Raw genomic sequence first — 27,068 nt, forward strand, 5'->3', positions numbered from 1 at the left:
AATGCTTTAGTGAATTATCACTTAATCTTTGCTGTCATCTATAGTCAGTTCTGTCACAGTGCAACAGCTTGGGGAAAAAATTTGGTAAAGCTCCTAAGGCTTTTGAAAACATTATCAAATTTTCTTTGAAAAAGACAATCTTTGACAAACTCACTTTACTAATATAATGGTTTGAATATGGTTTTGGTGTGACTCCCAAGGGTTCATATGTTGAAATTATATCTCCACTGAAAGGTGTTAGGAAAATGGAAGCTTAATCTTATTATGGCATGTTGAGGTGCGGCATTAGGGTAGTGATTAGGATTAGATAAGCTCATTAGAATGAATTTCCCTTAATTAAATCCCCATGGCTTCATTAGAAGGAGTAAGAACTGAAGACACACATGTACACTTGCATGTTGCCTTTATCTTGCCATGTGATGCCCTCTACTACCTTGGGACACTGCCAACAAAAAGGCCACTACTATATGTGGTTCCTCCATATTGGACATCTTCATACTTTTTAAAATAATTCTATACATGTGTGGTATTGGCACAGAAAACAAACTAATGCATGTATATATTTGAGAGTCATTTAAAGTTAAAATTTCAATTATTAGGTATAAAATACTGTAAATTACATTAATTTGACTAATGATAACAAAAACCATGCTCACATATTTATTAACTAAATAGCTTCTTAACTATTACTCCCTCCCCACTTCTTATCTTAGTCACTTTCCTATTGCTGTGACAAAATACCCAACATGCACAACAAAAAAGGGAAAAGATTTATTTTGGCACACAGTTATAGTGTATGGTCAGCAGGTCCCAAGAGAGAAACAGGATGGTATACAGCATGCAACAGGAAAAGATGCTCACTCCATGGCAACCAAGAAGCAGAGAGAGAAATGAGGAGCTGGGGACAAGAACACATTCTTCCTGGGAACACTCCCACTTGGCCTCCCTGGTAACTGCACACTCATCAGGTGAACTCATTCCCAGATGAATACTCTGATGCCCGGTAGTCCAATCACCTTCGACATATGTGAGAAATTTGGATAACATTTTAGACTTAGGTCACAACACTTGCTTAGAAGTCTTATTCTTACAACAGACACATTTCCCCAGTACTCTTCCTTTCCTTCTTTTCTAGTGCAGAAAAGTTCAACTTTATTCAGATCTGTCACCTGTGAGATCCAATCACAATAAGAGTAGTATTTCTTAGTTCATCTTGCAGCTGAAGTTGGCCATATATCATAGTTCTGGCTGATAAGAAATAAATAAAATTTGCTAGAGTGAACTTTGGGAAAAATCTTCTTGCTTCAGTTTTGCTTTTGCCCCATATCTTTGCTCCTCTCTCTGTCTGGTATAACAGTGCACTGCTGCTGGACTTTAGTGAGAAGACAGTGAAACACACAAAGGGCACAACTGCACATGAAGTTACCACAGCAGGCCCAGACAATTTAATTCTGTATGTTTTTTTTTCTATGAAAAAAGTAAAACTTTCATTTGCTGAAGTCATTCTAAGTTGGGTTTGCTATTATGTGCCACTGGCATGTTGTTTGCTCACATTTAATTGCAGAAACTTTTTCAGTTATTGACTTTACAGAGTCTAAACACTTTATTTAATGAGTGTTGTCTAATATTTTCTAGGGCTTCATTTTTAACGACCCTTTCCTTGTGATCTGTTTTAGTATTTTAAAGTTCAATCATTAATTTTTATGAGTTTTTAAAAAAAATTTCTATCTTAGAATCATACTTGGGAAGAGCATTTCCAGTTATGATTATTCACTTATATTTTCCTTAAAACTTAGCATTATTTTCCACATTGACAAAATCCAATAGCGTATCCATTGTTTCTCCCTCTTGCACTTATGGAAGACAGTGCAAGTGAACTGTCACACTGAACTGACTTTTTTTAACTGAGTACCCACAGAAGCTAACGTATTTTTTCTAAAGCACTTTAGCTATTCGCTTGGACAAGGTAAAGCATAAGTATATACAGAGAGACAGATGGATCTAATATTATTTCTAATTATACTGGTAAAACACCACTAGGAGCAGACAACATGCAGTTAGTATTTCATAGACTAGAAAAGAAGCTGAGAGGGAACTTTAAGAAAAAGAAAGGTTGATAACTTTCAGTCTAAAAAAGTTAATACAATTCTAATGATGATATCCTTCCAATAACAAAACTGCTGAGCAACCTAAAAAATGACAATTATTTACACAGACACATATGCTTTCCTTTGGCCTCTGAGAACCACGATATAGAGTAGTGTCAGCATTCTTTAAGTGTTTGTGAAATGTAGGTGCCTGGAATGTTTGGAGCCATACCAATATTAAAAACTTAAAAGCAGCTCTTTTAGAAATCAGTAGTAGTCATTCATGAATTAGAAGCAGTTAGTATAAATATTTTCAGCAGGATTTGAGAAACTTACAGTAGAGAAAACTCATTAGTGGCTCCTAGAACGAAATTGTTAATAAAGTCATTTGGGAATGATGCAGATTTAAAAAAAAACATTAAAAAGATCCAGTCATTTTTTCCCCTTTTAAACTTACACATCTCCTATTTATTGTGCAACATGAAAAGGACATTTAACACTTTCCTTCCTGGCCTCTGTATTACATGGAAAACAAAGGGGCACCACCGTTGCAGGTACACATCAAATTTATTTGGAAATGATTTTTAAAATATCCATTCCATAGACACTTTCAGGATTTCATTTATATCACTGGATGCTGAAAGAAAATTCCTAAACAACTTCTAAAATCTTCTCCTTGCTAGAGTCTGCCACTTTGCTAACTGAAGATAAGTGGCTGCCTGCTTTGATGTTTATCGATGGTGATACCACAGCATAAAGTAGGAAGAAATAAATGAGCCTGGGCTCCATTGGTTTAACCTCTAGAAGAATCATGAAGCTAAGAAGAGAGGCTGTGGGAGGGGATCAATAGTTGACAAATGAAAAGAGTCTCAGTCAGTTGGAAGAGGCATTTATTTTCCCATGACGTAGCAGAATAAATCACTGTAGAATCCAACAATTCAGGATTGTCCTTTGCAAAATAACATTCTGTTATTCTTTACCTAAAATCTTTGGCGACTATGACACAAAGTTTTCTCCTCTTACTTTATATAATTAATGAAGCAGAACTATAACTCTCCAAGTCGGTGCTGAAAGGAAAGCAAATCTATCATCATCAGCAGGTACCTAGGGTAACATAAAATATGTGAGAGAATGAAAAGGATCAGGGAATCTGTTTAGTAAAATGGGATTCTTGTTTCTAAAAAGATTTTCTTCTCCTAGTAGCTTACAGCTCACTAGTAACACAGGGTCACTATAGTACTTTGTATCAAGAAATTTTTCTCAATTCATTATGCTTCTAGCATTAATTCTTTGTGTAAGTCAAATTTTCCTTTCAGTTTAAGATGCTGGTAGTTGTCATGCGATATAAACCGATTTGACTCTTTTTTGGGTGGGGAGATGACTATTTAGCATTTGCTTTCCTACTTGCCATTCCTTCTCTGCCAGTTTGGCTAGAGGTACAGCTTAAAACAACATACATTTGTATTTTTCTCATGAAATATGAGAACTGTCGGTTGGCTCTGGCTCAGTTTCTAACAGCCTTCTCCTTCTGGATCCCAATCTGAATGGTTGTGATGTTCTTGTGATACAGAGTAGAAACACAAGTCAAAGCCCAGTCTGAACTCCACAACTGCTTGTAAAAACTGTCTTTAGGTTAGTCAAATGTCTTGACTGTTCTCATTCAAAAGGCCAGAGCACATGACATGACCAAACCTGAAGTCAAACTCGTGGAGGCATACACTCCCAGGGGTATTCTCAGATGATCTGAATGACTTTTATTTCCTTTTAGGACTTTGATACAATTATCTACAGGCAAACAACATTTTAAAGGGGAATTTATTACAATGACACATAGGGATGCCTCACTGCACCCCAAGCTAGGATTCCAGCCAACCATGTGGAATACAGTAGAATGAGGACTTGAGTACTTCTGTGACTTAACTTCTCACTTCTGCTTTTCAGAGTGCTTGCTTCCTTTCTTTCCCTTTTTTCCTCCTCTTCATTTGCCAGGACAACTTTTCTTGTTTCTCTTACCTACATGGTGGAAAGCATTGTGGAGCATTACACAGCTCTATGCGTAATGCGCCAAGATGAACTATCTGTTAGTATTGACTCTTCTCAGAAAAGATTCTGAGCAGTCTGGTGTAGATCGGTATTATCTCTCAGAAGTGTAGATAGCGCTCAGTGGGAAAGTTCACATTATACCGGGTAGTTTCACAGACCTAATGATGTAAAGATATTAGTTATTTAAAACTATATCCTACATGCCTACCACATTAGATTGAACTTTTCTGTAAGCTTCACTTTAGTGATTGATATTTTATTATCCATATTTAGTAGCTCAGTAAAATTAATGTTTTTTTAAAAACTTTTTTGTTGGGTGTAATGTCTACTTTTTACTTCAAGGCTATCTGAGCTTTCTGTGATGAAGTTTCTTGTTTTTTAAGTCCTTGATTTTCTCTTTGTAAGATATAATGTCTAAATGTTCATTTTTTTCCAAACAGAAAGGGAACATTTTATGTCATTATCACTATGAAGGTACCTCAGAAATTCATCTACCTGTTTACATGCATATACAATTTTAAACCTAAAGATATTTTCACTGACTGGTTTACCAGATAATTCTTGAGGGAGATTTTTGAACAAAAACAAAGTCTAATTAGTCATATCACTCTTGGTATGTTAATGCTGTATAAAGGTTTTAGGGACAAAAATAACACAAAGGAATATTACTATTTAAAATTAATGCCATCTCTTATTGCTCATAACCTGTGATATTTACTTGTATTTCAAAAACTGTGAGTGAGGCAAGTAGCATAACTCCATTATACAGATGAGAAAACTGAGAATCAGAGTAATTTAGTAATTGGCTTAGGATGGCACTGCTATTAAACGGTAGATTCAAGACATAAACCCATATTGAACTAACTCCAAAATCTGCATTTACTTGTAAAGAATCTAGGATGTTGGTGGAATAAAATAGGAATAAATGAAGATTGGTTTTTTTCCCCATAAAAATCCCTTTTACTTATAAAAATGCTGATTTTTCATGGTTCTTTCAAAGTGAGCAGAGTGGGAATACAATTGTGATGGTCTTTATTTGCCACAGTGGATGCCACAGGGCCTCAAAGAATACATTGGTCCCAGATTCTATTGAGACTGGGATCTGGACTTAATCCTTTTAAATAGCATTTGTAATCTCTGTTTTGAACCAAATAAATTCTGCAAAATTATTTTATGCTTCAAAGACTACAGAGACTACAATAATTCAATTGGATCTTTCTCTCTTTATTTGTCATAGAGTAGACAGTATGAAAGAGAAGACAGAGGGCGTCACATTACACGCGTAATGCCAAGGTGTTTCATTCATAACTTTCTACTGAGCCATGTACTGTTTCCTACACTGTCTGTTCAGGAAATGTTCTTAGCATCTTTGAACCATTCCCTTCTAGCTTTATATATCAGATGTGTGGTTTATTTATTACATTAACTTTAGTGTTTACTTCATAAAACTCTATATAATCTCTCTACATGGTTAAAGATGGGATAGAAAATCAAATATATTAAGTTAATCAGTGAAAAAATTCAGTCATTTTAAATTAAAATTTTATTTTTATGAATGATTTGTTAAATTGAAAAAGAGAAAAATGATAAATGCTTTTACTAATAAAATGCTTCAACTAATCAGTGTTTACATAAAACAGAAGATCTTTAAAAACTAAAAGAATTAATCTTTTAAGATATTTCAAAGCAATATTATTAATTGATCCCCACCATGATACATAAGAAATTTATACTTTGGTTTTCATTTGGAGAAGGAAACAAGCCAAGTAGGGAAAAGAAGCTGGAAAGAGAACTTCAGCTCTAAACTCTGTTGGTGCCTTATTGAAATTGTTTTTCACACATAATAATTATAAAAAAGTATACACATAAAATCATGAACCCTTGTAAATGCATTATCAACAAAAACAAAGATGAGAAACAAGTTATTTTAATTTTTTATTCCTTATATGACACAGAATTAACACAATTCTTGAATTTTTGTTTTATCTTTTAAGAATTCTCCACTATTTATATTTGAAATCAACGTTTTTGTGAAATAAATGTTTTAGGAAAATATCTTCCTGTCTCATCTTCCAATGCCATATATAAGACAACAGCTTTACTTGGAATAATGGGGTATTCAAGTAAGCATAGAATATGATTTTTGACTTTGGTGAACCTACCTTTATCTTCGGGCTGATAGAACACATGGAGATATTTATATAATATGACAAGCAAATTTTGCATATGAAATTTTTTATTGCAATGCTTCCTGTACAGAAACTGAAAGGAACAATTAAAAAAAAAAAGGATTGGGGTAAGCCAGGTTACAGAGATTTCAAACAATATTTGTTTTAGCTGTATAATGAGGAGCAGTAGTAACAAATTCACTCTAAAATTTCAGTAATTTAAAGAGCACTGCATTTGTTAATCTGTCATACAGCAGTTCAGGGTAGCTTTGGGCATAGTTGAGTAACTCTCTCCTATGATCTACAAGCACTCAGAATAGTAGTTGCTTTGCCTGTTTCTATGTGTTCCTCAGAGTATCCATCTAGGGAAAAGATGGAAAAGAACATAAAAGAGCCTGAGTCCATTCTTGAAACTGTATACATCTCTTCCTCTCACAACTCAATTAACTGCAGCTCAGCAAAGAGGCCACAGCTCACTATGTAAGCAGCATTGGGTACAGTCCAGTTGACCAGGAACATTTTCCATCGCAGAGAGAAGTAGGACATGTTTTGACGGACAGCTGGAAGACTCTATCATTGAAACAAAACACCAGTGATTTCAAGGAATAAGGATGAATGGCCTTACCCAGACAAGAAAAATAATAACCAGGTGACTTACCTCATAAGGTTCCAGCTTTTTAGCTGATAAGCCTTATTACAGATTAATTTTAAAATTGTAGTTTTCTGTGGTTCTGGGAGCTAATTTTCAGTGGGTATTTTGTTCAGCTGGAATAAGGTGTTCATATTGGAAATAGTGCAAGATAACTTGTACCTCTCGTATGGGTAGAATGGATCTTGAATAAATCATTGTATTCCACTAGAGATTGATAAAATTCAAGTAACAAATATCTACTTGTGGTGGTTAATTTCATCTGTCAAGCTTACTGAGCTAAGACATATTTGGCTAGTAAAACAGTATTTTGGGGTGCATCTGTGAGGACTTTCAGGAAGAGATTAGCACTGAAATCAGTAGACAAGTAAAAACTCACCATCACCTCTTTGGATGGGCATCATTCAATCCATTTAGCCACTGGATAAAATACAGTGGTGGAGGACAGGAGGACTCTTGGTGTCCTTTTGAGCTGGGGTGCATATATTCTCCTGGTCTCGGATATCAGAGCTCCTGATGTAGGTCTTTGGGTTTGAAATTATATTAGCTCATCTCCTGGTTCTTTGGTTTGTAGGTGGTATGTTATGGGACTTATTGACCTCAGTAATTGTAAGCAAATTTCCATAATAAATCTCATGTATTTCTCCATATCCCATTGTGTCGTTTCTCTGGAGTATCTTTATACTTCATTACAAACTGGAATCTTTGCTAGGTTCTGCGGGGGATATACAGGAGTTAGCTCCTTCTTTTAGAGAAATCGATTGCATACTACTTATAGGGAACCAGATTTGAGTTAAGAAAAGGGAAGTTTGAAAATGAAGAAGAATGGAATGCTCCCAGAGTTCCAGACCTCAGTATGCAGTAGGAGATTGGGGTGAGAGCTTTGAATACCTTCTACAGGATTTCTGAAGAAAAAAAGATCTCTAATGGGAGGCTGCTTTCCTGTAATTTGTCTTGTACAATTGGTTATATTAAATTAACATTCATGGAAAGTTCTGATTAATTTTGAGGTAGCTATCGTTTTACTGCAAGTAAAAATGCAGTTACTCTATTTTATAGAGTAGATAGTTAATACAATATCCTTCATGATGTAACATAAAACCTTCAGGGAATTGAGGCACTCCATACAATTTTGATGAAAATATATTGTCAGGTGCTATAACCATCTGAAAACTCCAGCAAATGTAATGTTCAACTACTATTAATTCTTAACCAGCAATATGTCTAATGTATTACAGGACTCTTGCATTTGGATATAATGGCTCTATTATGACATTTTTCCCTATAATATATGTAGTTTTAAAAAAACACCGTGTTCATAAAAAATTACAGTATTGAAGATTTTAGAACGAGAATGTTTCAGACCATTTTCACGTTCAGTTTTGGTTTCTGGGCCATGTCTTTGTATGAACTCATTGTAAATCTTGTCATCTTGAGTGCTGCTTCAAATTCCCTTTCTTTTGTAATAGAGGACCAGACACTAGCAGTCAGGTGGAATGTATTTCAGCTGGGTTTTCCATTTACAAATAGGCAAATTCTTTACCCTCAAGAGGACCTGGGTATAACTGTCTTTTAAATAAGAGGGATCAAGATGACAGTGTAGGGTACACTATTGGAAATATTGCTCTTCTCTACATTAATATTGGGGTAACCTACTTTTCTTTAACTGTTAATTATTGATGGAATTTTAAATTTTTAAAAAATTCTGTGTTTTATTTTTGAACAATTTGTGACTGGATGGAAAATTACCTTTTATGAATGTCTTTTTCTTCATCTGCAGTACTAAAAGGCAAAAATGGGTATTTTAGAAATGTGTGCATTTACATATTTAAATGCGGTCTGATTTATATTGCGGCAAGTACCATCACTGACAATAATATACACTTTGAAATGAAATTATGACTTAGAAATACATGTGGCATATGTTCTACTCCAATTTAAAATATGCCTGTGAAAAATTTAAACAGAAAAAAATTGTCATAATTCCTGCTAAAATCTAAAGACTATATAAATCAATTTGCAGGTTTTTTTTCTTTTGCATAGAGCAATGTTTAAAACTCTCAGCTCAACATCAGATAATTTTAAATATCATTTAATGTTATAGTGATAACAAAAATAATAATGGCATCTCACATTTATAAAGTTCTTACTAGGTATCAGACTATATAAAATATGCTTTCTGTGAATTACTCTTTGACTATCTAATCATTTCCATAGCCAATGTGTCCTGTTTAATATGAACATAAGGAAATATAAATGAACAATTGACATTCTACACACAGAGAATAAATCCTGGTGAGAAAAAGGAAACAAGAACAAAGCATCTTTTAAAAATAACCACTCTGAAAATATGGGACAGATCTAGCAAATTCTTTTTATTTACATAGAAATGTGTACATGTACTTTTTCTGTACACAGAAAAATCTAAGTATATATACATTTATAGGTCCCATATATTTTGCAATAAATAATACTCTGGTTTCTAGATGAAAATAAAAAGATGTTTCACAATATTACTCACCAATCACAAAATTACAAAAGCACCTGATGAATTCAGAGCAAAAACGTCAAGCCTGTACTATCACATACTAAGTGTAGAACAATTTTTACAAAAGACAAAATCAAACACCGCGAAGATATCACTAGTAAAAGAAAAGAAATGGAGATGTAAAATAGAGGACAGACCTGCTGACTTTCTAAACAGTGTGGTACAAACATTTTGTTATTTAAGAATTATCTTTCTTTATTCCTCAATTGATGTGTCATAGAGAAGGGGGAAAGAAGTGAAAACTTATTGTAAAAAGTAACCATTTCATGACTCCTGAATCCTAGAAGTCTTTTCCTGCCCAGTCAGACCCTCTTTCTGTGCTATTGCAGTGATCATTCAATTCTATCATACAAAGAAGACAAAAAGGATGATTTTTAAAATGATATTAATTTGGAAATAATTTCAAAAGGCTAGTGAGCTAGCAATCTTGGTTTTCTGTGCTAAATAATTAAAAATGTTTAAATACAACAGGTTTTATTCCCACCTAGAATGTGATCCCCATAGTAAATGAAAGGAAAACTTAATCTGGGAGGCAAGAATTTATGAATCCATAATCCTAGAATATTTTCCCTCTATTCCATATCCCCCATCCCCCACATTCCATTATATATTCTATCAAATGAATAGAATGGGTCCTAAACACTAGGGTGAATATTTTTATAATTTGGTAAAAGGGTCTAATAACATTATAATCTTGTGGTAAAAGGGTCTAATAACATTATAATCTTCACTGGATTCTGACTGACGATCCCGATTTGCTTTCTCAGGCACCAGTATTACTGCTCAGCTCAGGTTGAGAATCACGAGGGTGCTGACTAACACAAGGCTAAATGCTTAGATCACACTCCATTCAACTCTAGCTCACATGGTAATGTTTTTGGTTCCACTATAACTTCACACAAGTGTTTTGAAACAAATTTTACCTGTCCACATCTCATATCAGTACTGCACAGATGTGGGGAAAGACATAGTAAAAAAAATAGGTTCAATGTTGGAAAAACCATCACTTATTAAATAAAATTTTTTTCAGCTACTTGACTGAATCTGTTATTTTTTAAGTTAACCTTTCAAAATACATCTCAAAGGCAGGCTTATTTCAAGAGCCATGTTTAGGACACACATAATTTGGTTTCTTCCCATCACATGTAGTCACTTTTGATGTTTCTTTTAAACAATAATATTTAGACTTTAACCATCTTAAATGAATGTGATGGTTTCCTAAGTAGTTTGACATTAAGTTAAAGGTACGTTATGATTGAAACAAACATGTTTCACATTTGAATATGTTTTCCTTTTAATCTGAAAACCTCATAGGGAACTACAGTTCACTGCCAGAAACAAAAGGGATCCTTTACTATGAAAAACTGGACTGGTTTCTTGGTCATTCTAATTAAATATACAAATGTCCTCCATTTTCATCACTGTGGGAAGATTCAGCCAGAAGATAGGTATGGGGTCTCACTATGGTAATTATAATCAGGACAAACCTTCTGCACAAGTTTATAATCAACACTATAAAAGGCGATGTAAATGCAAATGACCTTGAAGGGTTTAGAGCACAACCAAGACACATGGCTCTGAGTCTGCTCCTGGTAGCAGATCTTAGATGGGTCAAAGTTGCATAGGGCAGTCTTCTTTGCCCGATCTGTTTTTTCATACTCAATGCGACAATTGAAAGATTTGGATTCCTTGGTCTCCAAGGTAGACTGGGGAGAAACTTCAAATTCCACCACTTTGGAAGGAGGTACCAAGCTCACTGAAACGTTACCCAGGCCTGTTGAATTATGTCGGAAATAAACACTGAAAGTTCCATTTCCATGGTCGACAATTTTCCCTGTAATGAGAAGGTTGAGTTTGACAGTTTTAATGTTGGAATGAAAGTCACCCCATCCAAACATTTTCTTAAATTTTCCTGTCTTTACTATTGGTCGCCGTTTAGTTCTTGCTAGTGGCTCCTGAATGTCCGTGATGTTGGCCAGCCAATCCCAAAAATTTTCCACGCTGTCTGCATACGCCATAGGGCCAGGCTTTGGCACTGGAGACTGTTTAACAAACAGGCGCAGAGGACTGATGATCCTTGAATGTACCACATTTCCAACCAGTGTTCCAGGGGCATCTTTGTCTTCCCAATCCAGACCCTCTGTGGCATGTACCACCTCTTTACAGTCACAAAATAGCTGTGGGGAAAGGAAAGAGAGAGAGAAACTTCAGGTTAGGGTTTCAGCCCACACACAGCCTGAGGGCAAAGGAGAAGGGAAACTTCCAATATTAAGATTCTTGCTGAATAACATACACAGGGAGCTGGGCTCAACAGTGTCCTGAGATGAGCACTTAATTCCAGCAATATAAAAGTCTGAGAACAAAAACTGAAACAGCGAGGTGAAGAAGAGGATATTTCATTATAATGGACAGATCTGATTTTACTGTTTGCTAATCTTTACAGTTTTCTCTTCCAGACTGGGAAAAGCAGTATGTTCTTGGCTCCTCTTGTGATCAAGTCATTCAATTCATGAGATATTTCATTGAGTAAAAGACAAGTTTAAATGCTGAAAATTTCTACTTAGAACAGCTGTAAGCCATTTCAATATAAGATATTGGTAAATCTCTTAAAAATATTTGGAAAGACTAAGATCTTACTACATTCAAAGGCTTAAATTATCATTTGATAGCTTTTCATACAAGTCTACCTTGAACAAAAAAGGCATGTGATTACATTTAGAAATTGTATGAAAGCCTAACTTGAAAACAATGATATATTAAGTGGCCTTTATATAAACAGGGTTGTGAAAAGGTATAATTTAATTAATAGACTATATGATTTAGAAGTTAAAATAACAGTAAAATTATATCTAAAAGATAGAATTACTAAGAAAGAGCAATGTGCTGTCTTTTATGGGTTCCACTGAATTTTGGTTCAAACCATACTGACATTCCCCATTTGCATCTGATTTTCTTTTTTACTCTTTTTTGTAGTATGAGAATCCTCATGATTCTCGAAAATCATTTAGTTAAATCGGTATTAATTTTAAGGGTCAGAATCATTATATATGAAACTGTTGCTTGGAGCAAATATTTATGGGTGAGTTATAAAGTATGGAAAATAGAGGTTTCTGGTAGACATACAGATAGCCTTTTATTTCTAATGGCACAGATTACTTCTGTAATGATTCTCTGGAAAGCTGTAAGCCTAAGGAAAAGGTTGAAAAGGAAGGGGGCTATGTTTATGTGTTGTTTCACCAGTCTTTTCAAATTTGGCCAAGCACTCTATAACTCAGATCATTTCAGGAACCATTGCTTAAATTCACTTTTAAAAATGGGCATTATAAATATTGTGCTTACCTATAATAGCATGATTTGATTACAACTTTCTTTTGTATGTTCATAAAAGTAGAAGTTTAAGTTCTGACAGGAGTCCATGAAAGTGTTTTCACTTAACACCTAGTCCTAAAAGTGCTTTAGAGTAAGAGATTGCAAGGACACAAAACTTATGAGTGGTGGGATGGTGGAGGGGTGTTATATAGTATATCCTTTCCTTTGATTTTTATGGAGCAGTGTCTTCCTAATTTCTGGAGATTTAAAAATCATTTTCTCTTCTCTAACATTATTGAGGCTTGCAGAAGGGCAAGTTGATATGCTGCATGGTCTTACTTTTAAGAGAATCCAAAAACCATCTGACTTCTTCTCATGGGTGTGCATGCCCTGAATTGATGTTGCTTTCCTTTTTCCTGGTGTTGTAAGGATGACATATTAACCAGGAAAAGAGGGATTATTATTCAGGATTTTTGCTGCAAAATATGACTGACACTGCAACTGCGGCTTTTTAAACTCTAAAATGATGATGTGCACCAATCAGTTGGTAATAGCCTATGGAATTCAGTACTCTGCCCTGGTTTTGACTTGAGTTTCCTAAAATTGCTACAGATGAGTTGACCTGCATGTCCTGATCTCTCTTCAGAGAAAGGGCCTAGACCAAATGAGCAGACAAGAACCCCATGGTTCTTGGCAGACCATGATTTAATATTTCTTCTTTGTGGCGACAGTTCTTTTTATCTAGTCTATCACTTGTTTTGCACTTCCCCCCAGTATTTCATGGGCTTTGTTTTGCTTCACAAATGCTGACAGATACATCTACCATTTGCTGAGTATCTTCTGTTTTAAGAAATGCTCCTTTGCTTCCCTATCTCTATTCCTTGTTTCGGTAGTTTCCAAATTCCCCTGCTGACCTTCTTGTCTTCCATGGACTAAATCCCTTCTGACATTTTCCCTTAAAACCCTCACTTCTTATCTTTATCCTACATTCTACCAATTAATATTTATTAAAGAACTAAGATGCATTTTACATTTAAAAATATTTTTTTCAATTTCAAGTATGGAAAGTCTGCTCCTCTTTCCTTCCTCCCTACCTGGATCCCTTCTCTTGATTCTTTTGAGTGTTAATGCTTGATTTTCTACTGACTTTCTGTTATTGAAAACCTGTAAGTAATGATGTAGATTTAACTTAGCTGATTTTGTTGCATTTTAGAACACCTGATAAACTCCCATATGTAATAAAACACCTGCCTTATTTTTAGGATTTCTGAGAGTTCTGAGTTCATTCAAAACTAATAACTAAGTAGCCTTTTACTGAAATATTTTTACAGATATGAAGATTTTTCTGGGAATAATTAATTTGTAACTGAACTTTACCCAAACATATGTGACTCAACTCAAACATGAGCATAAAAAACAAACAAAAAAACCAACCTAAACCAAGGGGTGGGGATTTAGCTAAATGATGCATCTTCTGTCTGGCAAACATGAAGTCCCGAGTTCAATTTCCAGTACCAAAAAACCCAAAATTCAAAACAACCACAACAACAAAAAAACAAACTAAACCATACAAAAGCCAACTAAGCCTATCAAATAGTTAAATGAGAAATTATATATATGCTTTTATGAAGGTACTTTAACTCTTCAGAAAAGATTCTCCAGATGAGACTTTGAGATGAAACTTGATTTCTAAAATATTCATTCTAGCACACTATACTTCTGGCCCAAATTTGCTCAAGGAGTCCTTGATTACAAGGGTGATATATATATATATATATATATATATATATAAAATCTTCCTACCTTGAAGTGAACATACGTCATACTTACTGGCAGCTGTTTAGATAAAAATCATATGTACTATGTATCTACGTATTATATACATATTGTATAAGTATTTCTACACTTAATATTTTTCTTTATCTGATCCCATATTTCTAACCTGCTTTGACAACATTAGTCAAGTTGAGAGAGGCTGTGTATAATTTTATATGTTTATTAATTTAAAATATATGCACAGTTATCACAAGTACTGATTTCTAAATCTAAGTTAAAATCATCACTTGATCTTAGCCAAAAGACCAAGAAGCAATTAAGTTAAAATCTTTAAAAGCTAGCTGGGGTGATGCTGCACACCTGTAATCCTAGCACTATGGGAAGCTCAGGCAGGAGAGTCACAAGTTCAATTTTAGCCTGTGTAACTTAGTGAATCCTTGTCCCAAAATTAACAAAACAAAACAAAACACATGGTTGGAGACTTAGTTTACTGTGGAAAGCCCTGGTTTTAATATCCAGGCCCCACCCTGAGCTATCAGGTAATGATGTACTAGTAAAAGAGTGTAATTCAAAGGGTAAATATATTTCTGTGCTTTTAAAATCTCCTCTACCTTTTTCTCCTTTTTATGTAATTCATCCAGACATCCTCTTGTTATAAATCATCACTTTATAGCACACTGCTAAGAAGGCATCATTTACTCTACCAGGTCAGTGTAGACAACTGTATGATGTAAAATTTCAAAGGCTCACACTTAACCTCAGAAGAACTGATCATGGAAGATGGGGCCCAATGAGCTGCAACCTGCCCCTCTTTACCCACATACTCTCACTTAGGGAGCAAAGTGATACAGGGGAGAAAGCATAGGATCAGTTACTGATGACTTCGATACTTAAGTGCATGACCTGAGCTCTAACCTATCCACCTTTTCCTATCCACCTGTCCTATGCTGGATGTTTATAAAGAAAAATAAATGAATAGATGGATACTAATCCTGTGGAAACGTATTCAATGACGATGGCTCTTCCATAGTCCAATGAAGAGTCTTGTGCTTCCTGCTCAAGAAGTATCTTCAAAGGGTTCTATGAACTCTCAAGCCCTCAGCTGACCAACGAATGCTTAATTAAGAGCTTGTCTTGTGTTATGTGATAAATTAAGAACCAAGTAGAAATCAACCCTCTCAATCCTAAAACATCAATCAAATATTTTCTCATGTTTCCAGTCTCGCTTGGTATCTGAATCACAGCCAGATCACAGCGCAGGTGAGCTCTGTGTCAACAAAATGTGTTTGTAGATCTTTCATTCCAACCTGCTAAGTGAGTCAGCAAGGGGAGCTGATGGTACAACACACCTGCAGGCAGCTCATTCCTGAACAATTTCTGTGACACACTGTGCTGGGAGAAGACTATAGGTGATTCTCAAACTATTGGCAAACCTCTCTCTCCAAGGCAAGATTGTTAGGTGCTATCTCCAAACACAGGGTTGTACACCCCTGGTTACTTGTGTACTTCCTGGGGCTCTTTGTGCTGATTTCCGTATCACTGCTGTCTTGTGTCTCATCATATTACACTAAGTATGCAAAAAACATTTAACCACAAGCACAGAATGGAGTTTTACAAAGGGGAAGATAGGAATTTCTGTAATTTTATCTGTTTGAACGTCCCCTGATTTCAACACATTTATCAAAGCTTAAGTAATTTATGTCTTGGCAGGGTGTATCAATTTCACAAAGCACACACATTAGCTAGATACAATGATATCATATTAGCTTTTTCTGCATCTTACAGAAGAGCTCAAAGAGATTAATAAAAGCTCAAACCTTCATCAATTAAAGGAAGCAGGTGGAATGAAGGGGGTAGAGGAATAAGACTGTTTTTCATTTCAGTTCTTTTGTTTTTAAGGAGAAAAAGCTGACAGGTTCAAATCATTCATCATAACAAGCTGAAGTTGAATTTCACTGATAATTAAATGCGTTTTTTTTCCCAAGAGGCAGAGAAGCTGCAATGAATTTTATAGTAGCAGATGTGAGAACTGTCACGAATTATGCAAATAATTTATAAACTAAAAGGCATCTTCCTCTGCAAACATTATATCAGAACAGTCTTTTTTCAACTCTATCAGTTGTGTACTTTTTAATTAGCTTTTTATTTTGCAATTGTTTCAATTTACAAAAAAGGTCCACATTACAAAGTGTTCTCCTTACATTCTGCTCTTAGTTTTCTCCATGGTTGACATCTAACACTGCAGTACAATCGTGACTGCTAGTGAGCCAGCATTCATGCATTACTATTAATGAACTCCTGAACTTTACTTAGATGCTGCTAATTTTCCCTGAATGTCCTGGTTTTTTTCTTTTTGGTTAGATTCAAGTCCCACCCAGGATCACACACTATGAATCCCTTGGCTGTGACAGTGTCTTTCCTTTTATTGGATGGCTTTGAAAGTTTTAAAGAATACTGGTCAAGTATTTATAGAGTGCCCTTTAATTTGAGTTTGCTTGACATTATTCTCATGATTAAACTGAGTTTAGAAAAGCCCAAATGTAAGATGCTAGTTTTATCATTTCAGCAACGTGACTACTGATGTTAATTTTGATACTGTGGCATAGCTAAAGTGGAGCATTATTACTAATATTATTAGTATTAGTATTATTTGAGGCAGTGTCTGGCGGTGTAGTTCAGGCTGCCTTTGAGCTCACTATGTAATCCAGACTGGCAATGAACTCATACCAATTCTTCTTCGTGATAGGGTTACAGGTGTGCACCACCATGCTTAGCTGAGAAGATCCTTTATAAGTTTTTATTTTTTGCTTTCAGAATCCTCCCATGGCTTACAGACTTTTGTCATCATAAACTTAATTTATATTTAACTTAGTGGCACTTGATTAAAGATTGATTTTTTAAAATCAGAAATTCTCAAGCATTTCAATTTACAAATCTTCACAGCATAAATGAATTATCTAAAATAATCTCAGAGTTTTTTTTAAAGAAACTATTGCTAAACAGACTTTTAAAAAAGACTATTTCTAAGGTTTTTTGGTCAATTTTCATATTATAAATATGTCATTCTCATTATTAATATTAGTATTTAATTTTATTTAATATTAATTCCTTAAAAATTAGACCCATTTTGATAATTAATTGTACCAGTGAGAAGAGGTTACTTTATAACTATCTTGTATAAAATTGGAATTCCTGGCTGACTACATTAGGATCAAATGTCCCTTCTAGGTTTAAGAACCAGTTCACTGCACAGTAATTAATTCTACATATCCAATGAATGAATGAGTATCGGATTTTAGATGGGGTTTTCTTTGCAGGTCAACATGTTTGTAATGAAAGCACCCTCGCCAAGTTCTCTTCTCCTGTATATTCATAGTGCTCTGGGTGGCACAGTTCAATTAATGTTTTTTGATTTTTTTGGTTTCCATAACAATTGGATCTTTGCCAAAATTATAGGACAGCCCTTTTCTACATGTCCAGTACTTCATCAACTTATTAACTACCTGTTAGTATCTGTCTTAAACTGTGAGGAGGAAAAGAGTGACACTTTGTGACTAATGAAAGGTGAATTTAAAACTCTGAACTTTTGGGGTTCAAATCTTTTGCACACATGTCATGTCATTATAGTGCAGTGAGCTGTATCTTATAGTGATCTTGACAGATGTTATTTTTCTTAGTTGAAGGGATCCTAAGGGAAGAGATATCACCACCACTATTGTCCCAGGCCAGCGAACAGACACATTTATTCGTACCTTATTTACAATTATTTGTTTACATGGCACAGAGGAATAGGAGAGGCCCAGATTTCCCAAATAATTTTAACTGAATCCTTTAAGCCTACTATTTCTAAATAGGCTTTTCCTGATTTAGCAGGTTTGCCAACTGATGGCTGATAAAAAATGAATTGATGACAAGAAAGCAAACTGATCATGTCATGTATATTCCTTTATCTCTTGATCCAAATTGTATACTGATTTGTTTATAATTACCAATGAGATTGTGGTAACACTATAAGACTATGGTTATATTTTTTCTAGTGAAAGGCCAGGGTAGTGACTTTTTCACAGCTAGGAACAGATTCTGCTATTCAGTGTTCACTGGACTATGAAGAGATGACTTTGGCAGGTCTTGTCTGTTTTTCACCCTTAAACCTTCAAGGTCTATGAAAGATTTACAATTATATTAGATCTTACAGTGTCAAATATTTGCCATGATTGTAATAACATCCTCTTCTATAATTCTATATAATTAAAATATATTAACGTTACTTGACAATGAACCAAGTATACTCTGAATAAATGAGAATATTATGAAACAATGTAGGGTCGTCTTAGTGTTTACAGGTGACTTAAAAACTTGCTAATACACAAGTCTACCTAATGTTCATGATTACCACAAGGATTAGTGGATGTCTGAAATGAAATAAAGTACTAAACAATTTCCCCCTTATTAATAATAGCACAGAGGAGCCCAGTTGGGTATGACAGCAGATGCCTCAGAGTTCTGGAGGCTGAGACATGAGGATTACAAATGAGCCCAATTTAGGCAACCAAACAACTTAGCAAGACACTGTCTCAAACAATGAAAAAAAGAGTCAAAAGTGTTGAAGATGTAGTTCACCATGAAGATGCACACACACACACACACACACACACACACACACACACACACACACATTCTTGCCATAGCATATACTATGCAAAGTGCAGAGATCTCCTACCATTAAATTAAATTAATTAAATCACACAGATTACATTAAATTACTTAAACCTCTTACTATTCAAAAGGAAGGCAAACTATTTTAAGAGTGGTGGGATGTGGATCAGTGGTAGAGTGCATAACAAGCAAGCATAAGGAAGGTTGTGACTTTTCATAGCACACCAAAAGTATGTCCTACTAGACTCATGAAAGTAAGTTTTGACTGTATAAAGTTAGGAAGAATGAATCTGAAAATTCTAAAATGTGACTTTGCAACAAGCTGAGAGTAGACTCGTAGTAGTGTTTGATAAGAAGAGTAAGTAGAATATGCTGCAAGAAATAAATCTATACAATTAATTTTAAAGGCAGCTGGCTTCCCCTCTTGAATACCTTGAAAGCATTTATTAATGTTCTTTTGGAGTGCCAAGTATTGCTAAGCACCAGTTGGGAAGAATAACCCATGTGCTTGATAGCTTTGTTTGTAATGAAGTTAACGACGGAATCTAGAAAACTGACCATTAATATTTCACTGAGAGGTATTAATTTAAGCCAATAACCCTAAAAATGACCACAGTTACACAACCTAGACATGGCTTATAGATTCCTTTATAGTGTAAGAACAGTACAACAAATATTGAAAGGTGGTCCAAAGCCTCATGTTGGTCACTTTTTTCTCCACCCTCCTCCAGCTCATCTTTCATTCCCCTGGCCTGTTTTCAGGTGGATTTTGGGGGAATTCCTCGCAGTGATTTTCCATCCATGACCCACATCCCTGCCCCTCAGCTATAAAATCCTACTTGTCTGCGCTGTATTTGGAGTTGAACCTAGTCTCTTCCCCACTGCACCACTCCACTGCTGAGGTTCCCCACACCTGCTGGAGTGGTCCTGCAGAAAGTCGTCCCTACTTTGCCATTGGAGTTTATATCTAGATGTCTCAAAAGCCTCATGTGCGCATAGCTGGGGTTTCGGAAGGTGACTGACTGTGGGAGCACTACAGCTGCCTGGGAAGTGGTGGGTCACAGGATGTGTGACCTGGAAAATTATGTCTCCCTTTCTGGCCCTCTCTTGGTTGTCTTCCCATACTCATCTGTCAAGTCCCTCAACCATGTTATTTCTTCTGGGGAGCTGACCTAAGAAGAAACAGCCAAAACAACCTCTCCTCCTTTAAGCTGTGGGTGTTGGGTATTGTGTGTCAACAACAAGGAAGTGACTAAGACTTCTGTCTCACAAGTGCTATTAAATACTTTTTCTTCCATAACCTGCGACGTGAGAAGTCAGTTCACTGGGGCTGATGCCTAGGGCACAGGAGAAGAACAGGAAGGTAGGCCGAAGCAGGTTCAGAAAACATCCTGCACATCAGGGCAAAGAACTTGGACATGGCCTAGAGGAAATGAGAGTTAATAAGGCTTTAAACAGGGGATTGATATGATTTATATTTTAAAAGCAGAGATATCCCTGACAGCAGGATGGAACACTAACTTCTGGGGTCTAGATCAGGCAGGAAAAACCGGCAAGAAACGAGGTGAGTAGGGGTAAAGATGGGAAAAAAGGGAATAAACTGGAAAAGTAAAGAAACTGTGGGACTTCCATTGCCAGCCAGCCTGCACAGCCAAGTTTCTTTATGACGGGATGAAAGCAAAGCAAGAGGTAAGTTTGGGAGGTGATGATGCCAGACCCAGTGGTGCCAAGTCACTAGAGGTGATGCACTGTCACTGTCTTACTATTCTCATTGCTGAGACAAAATACGCAACACTCAAAGTTAAGGAGGAAAGGGTTTTTTGGCTCACAGTTTATAAGGTTTCAGTCCATCAGGCTGTCTTCAAGGCAGGGTGGCATGGAAAAGGGGCACTGCAGAGAAGAAACAGCCCATGGCAGGGGAGGCAGCAAGCAGGGAAGCAAAGCAATGGCCTTGGTCCATTACATGCAGCATGCCCAGTTGGACTGTTTTCAAAGTTTTTTTTTTTTTGTATTCTGAAGTTAAAATTAAAAATCAACTTGTTAAAAAAAAATAAATAACAGCAACAGTGTCCAAACCCTTGTCATGATCAAACTCAGTATCTCACTAATTGTTCTGATTGTAAATAAATTTTGGAAAACATTTCTCTGGGTAACAATTTTTACAGAATATCATCCTTGATGACAAAACAGGAATTCATGTCTTCTGGACAACACACAATGCTATACTGATGATTAGTAGTATGGCTTGCACTACAGTCATATTTTTGGTGCTCTATTACAGAACTGTCATAGCAGATGAAAAGAAGAATGGCAAAAAAGGAATGAAGAATGACAGTATCAAACATCTATCAGTGTATTAATTCTACCTATTAATATTTGGTGGCATACTGTGGCATTGTTTCAAAATTCATTTTCAAGTTGGAAAACAAATGATTGCTTAGGAGAAAAAAAAGCTAAACAGTGGATATCCTTTCTACTGAGAGTAGCAAATTCATTTACCTTCCAGATATCTTTTAATAGCTACCCTTTACATTTTTCTAAATTGATACAGGAACTAACAGGAAACATAAATGTGAAGACAAAATTCTTAACAGTAAGAGCCAAAAAGCTAGATTGCAATGCTTGGCAGTAGTTTTATTGTTAAGGTTATATATGGCAATTCTTATTTTATCTTGATGACAGTGATCTGGAAAGTCAGTGACATGTATCTGCAAAAGAATCAGTACACATACCTATGCATAGTCACATACACACACACAATGACACACAGAAGTATCATGCACATAAACACACGTGCACGTTCACATACCATAGTTTTCTATGAACATTTAAGCAGAATGATGTTGAAGAAAACTTAAGACTTAATTTTGTAATAGAAAACTAAATTTTAAAAAAAGATGATTTAAAGAAATGTAAAAAGATTGGAAGTAAATGTTAAAGATGCCTCATGTTGAGGTGCTGCTAACTATGATATTGGTATATATCCCAAGTAAAATAAAACAGGGTCAGAAGGCAATCTCCTCTTATAGAAGTTAGCAAAGTCAACATGGTATTTGTCTACAATAGTACAGACTGTGACAGTTCTTTTGTTGTTGAGTAAATGACTCAGGATGTAGATGGCACTATCTACTTTGGACCATGTATCCTCTCATGGCCATCCAAATTTTCAATAAAAAAGATGATTTCATATGACAGAAACACATATTACAACTGAAATTTCATGACTTGGGAAAGCGACATCAACCAGGGTCTCACTGATAAAAGTTAGTATTTAAAAAGAAATGTAACAGAGAAAGGAGCAATCAAATGAGTAGTGGTGACAGATTATTCAATCTCTGTGTCACTTTAGGCTTTATTTCGATGAGGGATGAGAAGAAAAACATGCAGAAAGGAGGAGGCCAGAATTACAAGTACTTATCTATAAGAGTATGGTATTTTATGCTTAACTCCATATGATATTTCAATCTATGTGCCAGTAATTTGGCAATTAATTTATATTAGCTGTGATGGTCAGTTTCATGTGTTAAATTGGTTAGGCTTTAGTACCCAGGTATTCAAGCACTAACTTAGGAGTTGTTGTGATACATTTTGTAGATGGAGCCAACATTTGTAACTGGCTAACTATTTTTGTTGTTCATGAGATTAACAATTACTAATTATATTCCTCCTTCAAATAGGACATTATTTAACTTAATTTTTTAAATTGTTGTAGACACATAGTATAATATTTCACTTAAATGTAACATTTATAGTCTCTTCAGATTTTTACAGGATTTTATATAAAAGTGCTATATTATTATGATTCAGTATAAATGTTTTTAATACCAGTTTGCAGACTATAAAATACTTAAGTACACATAGAATTATAATGAAGCTAATTATTATTTTGTAATAGTCCTACTATTTGTATTAAAAAGTAGTCTTTATGAATAACTTCATTTGATTCTTACTTTGCGAGGTATGTAGAATAAGAAAGGAGTCTTGTAAAAGTTAAATGAATAGTACTATAAGCAATTACTGAGATGCAGCAGTGAATCTAAAAACTCAATTATTTGTATGAAGTCATGTTATTTCACATGATTATTCTAATGGACCTGATACCACAAAACAAAACAAAACACCTTGATTAATATAATATAATAATATAGGGTCTGGGGATTTAGCTTAGCGGCATAAGCGCCTGCCTTGTAAGCAGGCAGTTGTGAGTTCGATCCCAGTACCAATAAAAAGGAAAAAGACAAAAAAAAAATAACAATATAACATAATTAATATGTGTATTTGCCTAACACAAAATTTTTAGCCTTATAACTTGAACAGTTTTACTCAAGAAAGTGAAACTAAGAAAACTGAGAAAATTAAAGTGTGATAACTAATATTTAAATATTTGATTCATAGTTTTCTACAATATAAAGAACACATATTTTATATATTACTTTTATTTTTTAGGAAAACTACATTGGATTCAGTTATAGAGTACTTTAAACCTCTGGAAGACAAAATCTTGTTATGAAGAATAAAATCTAAAGCTAAGTCAGTGTCAGTTATTACTTTTGTAAACCTTGAGTCAAACTTTCTTCTTCCAGCCTTTGTCATCAAAATACAAATCAGATCCTGGATGGCCCTGAGCAGAAGCAAGTCACTGTCTGCCAGAGCCTCAGCGTTGCTCTCTCAGCCCAAAGAGCCGCCATCAGCCCCAATCCCTGCATCTAGGGCTCTCCTCTCTTCTCTTCTTTTTTCTGTCCCTTTGAGTCGAGGCTGCCACCATTACTCATGGTAAAATATTTTCCAAATCTTTCTGCCCTGTACAGTTCTCAGCAGTTCAGGCCATCCACAATAGGGCCCTAACACAGCTCCAGTTCTGGAGTCTGCAGAGATGGCAGATTGGATCCACATGTCCTATTCTCAATGCTTCTAGCAAAATAGTCCAGTCACACATTTTGTGCTTTTGCTAGAGCAGCCAGTTGACTTTAAACACAGCAGATTATGTGTGATAATGTAGGTGGCCTTCAGCCAGTTCACTGGATAATGCTGGTGGCCTTAAACACAAAACTAAAATTCCATGGAGGAAGATGAAATTCGGCTTCAAGATGCAGCATCAATTCCTGCCCAAGAAATTCCAGCCTGTTGGGCCAACCTGAGGATTGCCAGCTTGTCAGTCGTCAGAATCACAGGAGTGAGTTCCTTGAAATGTATCTCTTCAGAGAGACAGACCATTCTACTGGTCTGTATCTTTGAAAAACTGTAGTATTTTACTAATTGTGCGAGTATCTTATTTCATGATTTAGTTAAACTTCTTGATTTCTTTACCCTCCACAAAACAACAATAGCTATATCGATTGTGATTTACCCACAGATTCAGATTCAGGATTAAATGCCTTTCCATGCTGCAGACCGCAAAGGATGGATGGAGTGATGGAGTATAGGTCATAGCACTTGCCACATTCCTTTTAATTATGTTTGCTGGTTTACTCTACCCTTTCTCTTCTAAACTCCTTGACTGCAATTCTTACATCTCTAGCCCTTTTCATGGTGCCTTATTCACAATAAGTCCCTAATAAAAATTGGAAAATAAATCTGACTGACACTGTTACATTCCAGAATCTTTCACAACTTTTTATGCCCTTTGACTTTACTCGTAGGCCATTTTGGAGCAGTGTTTTAAATCCTAATTAAAATTAGTCAATAACGCAGTCAAGAAGAAAAAGCAATGGAGAATAGAGGTAAGAAGTTAAATGTTGGAAGAGTGGAATGCAATGATAAGTAATGGTGACTTGATGGAATAATAATGAAACCCAAACCAACATACTTTAAAATAATATCAATATCAGCAATCAGAAGGGTTGATTCATAAAGTATTTTTTAAAAAAAATCAATTCTATTGCTTTACATGGATAAAAATCCAGCACTACAGTCTGACATACACACACATCTGCTTTGCACTTTTGTAAAACATAATGTGGTTTGTCTATGATAGTGTAAGGAGTAATTAAAAATGAAGACATTTCATAAATAGAGGGTAGACTGAGTATTTTTTAACACAACTGACTGTCATATTTTTGTACACCACCTCTACCTGAGTGCTGTTCTGCTTGTGCAAAACCACAAACTCTTCTGCCTTGCCAATAGTCAACTCAGCTAAGTGTCCATGTGGGGAATTCTTCTTCGGTCATTTGGTATTTGGTTGAGATCTACTGTCGTTTCTTTCTTGGCATCTCAAATATTTGCAAATGATTTCAGAATCTCATGTCTCTCTGGCAATCTCATAGTATCCTTTCTTCACTTCTTTTCACCAAAATCCCCCACTACTCTTGTTCAGAAATCTTTGTCCCAACTTCTGACACATAGCATAATGATATTTATAAAAGGGTTGTTGCTTTAAGACATCAAGCCTTATGAATACTTCTCATGCAGGTTACAGCCAAAATAAAGAAGGTATGTGCAACTCTATAACGTGGCAAAACACACAGGGGTAAAGAGCCAATTTCAAGTTCTCCCTATGGACAAGGTTAACTGAATGTGGAGTGATCTGCAGAAAATTGCCTAGAGTTCAGCAGGAATCATGCTAATTTATGGAACCCACATAAAAGTATGGGTTTGAAATACCATATTTCCTGTTGAAGCAGATTCTTAAACAGTCTGAATATAACTCTAGGGTTTCCTGAATATGGTACACTTAGTCTAGACTGCTGATATGAGTTCCACAAGAGGCTAACATCATGTTTATATATACCAAGAACCTGTTTCCAGCTCCTCATCAGCCACTAAACAACTCTGGCCAATATACATGTAGTATTTCAAAGATATTCAATATATTTCTAAAAGAAGACTGCATATCCTCAGATACTAAATAACTCTATTTTATTTTGCCTGTGGATTCCTATCTGTTTGAGTCTTCATCAGGTAGCTTATTGTTATGAAGTGAATTCTTGAAGACTGATTCTGAAAGGACCCCTAACAAGAATATGATAATACAAGCACTGAGAACCAGACCCATAGAGAGCAGATGAAATTAATGATTGTTAGTTTTTAATGTTCACAACAGGTATCATTTCTATTTTTTTTCTTTTAAAAAGAATAAAACAAAACAGAACAGAACAAAACAAAGCAAATCAGAACAGAACAATGTAAGTAATGCAGGACTTCAAAATAACACAACAGAATATCAACAGTGGCTACCTTAATGTCTCTGGTTTTCTTTGAATAGTTGACCATACCTTCACACACAATAATATCAAGCATAAAAATAGTATAAAACCAATCAAAAGAATGAAAAGCATTATAGGACTTCAAAACCAGATAACAGGAAATGAACAATGGTTAGTATAATACCTCATTTTCTTCAAGTCTGTACCATCACATATAATAAAATATAACAATAGAACCAATCAAAGCAAAATAATAATGATAGGGCTTCAAAACAAGATGACAGTTAATCAGCAATGGCTACTATAATGTTTTGTTTTCTTCAAAATAGCTGTTCAGATCATAACACATAATAAAATCAAACAAAACAAAACAAAATGAAACCAAACAAACGAATAAATGTATTACAAGACTTTAAAACAACATAATAGGAAACCAATCATGATTACCATAATATATCCCCTTATGTTCAAAACAGCTTTCCATACCATTAGACAAAGTAAAATCTAACAAGACAGAACAAAGCCAAACCTAACAAAATCATGAAAACAATACAAGAATTCAAGACAAGACAATAAGAAACTGATGGTAGTTACCATCTTTCCCTTCCAGGTATTTCCTCCCCTATTTCTTTTATAATAACTATTTTGCTTTTTGGATCCAATTAACTCCTTCTGTTTTTTATGCTA

The 27,068-nt window shown here is 35.2% G+C and overlaps 1 protein-coding gene across 1 annotated transcript in view; it reads right to left on the bottom strand.

The window, feature by feature from the left end:
• Positions 1-9,302: 9,302 nt before the first annotated feature.
• Nxph2 (neurexophilin 2) overlaps positions 9,303-27,068 on the bottom strand; it is a 108,903-nt gene continuing 91,137 nt past the window's right edge. Inside the window, exon 2 of the mRNA XM_063259022.1 lies at positions 9,303-11,672. Within this exon, the coding sequence (XP_063115092.1) occupies positions 10,929-11,672 (744 nt within the window). The 3' untranslated portion in view covers positions 9,303-10,928. The remainder of the gene's footprint in view (positions 11,673-27,068) is intronic.

This window comes from Cavia porcellus, unplaced genomic scaffold (assembly GCF_034190915.1).
Source record: "Cavia porcellus strain 051 isolate PalLab524CR breed Dunkin Hartley unplaced genomic scaffold, mCavPor4.1 scaffold_12, whole genome shotgun sequence".
Lineage (NCBI taxonomy): Eukaryota > Metazoa > Chordata > Mammalia > Rodentia > Caviidae > Cavia > Cavia porcellus.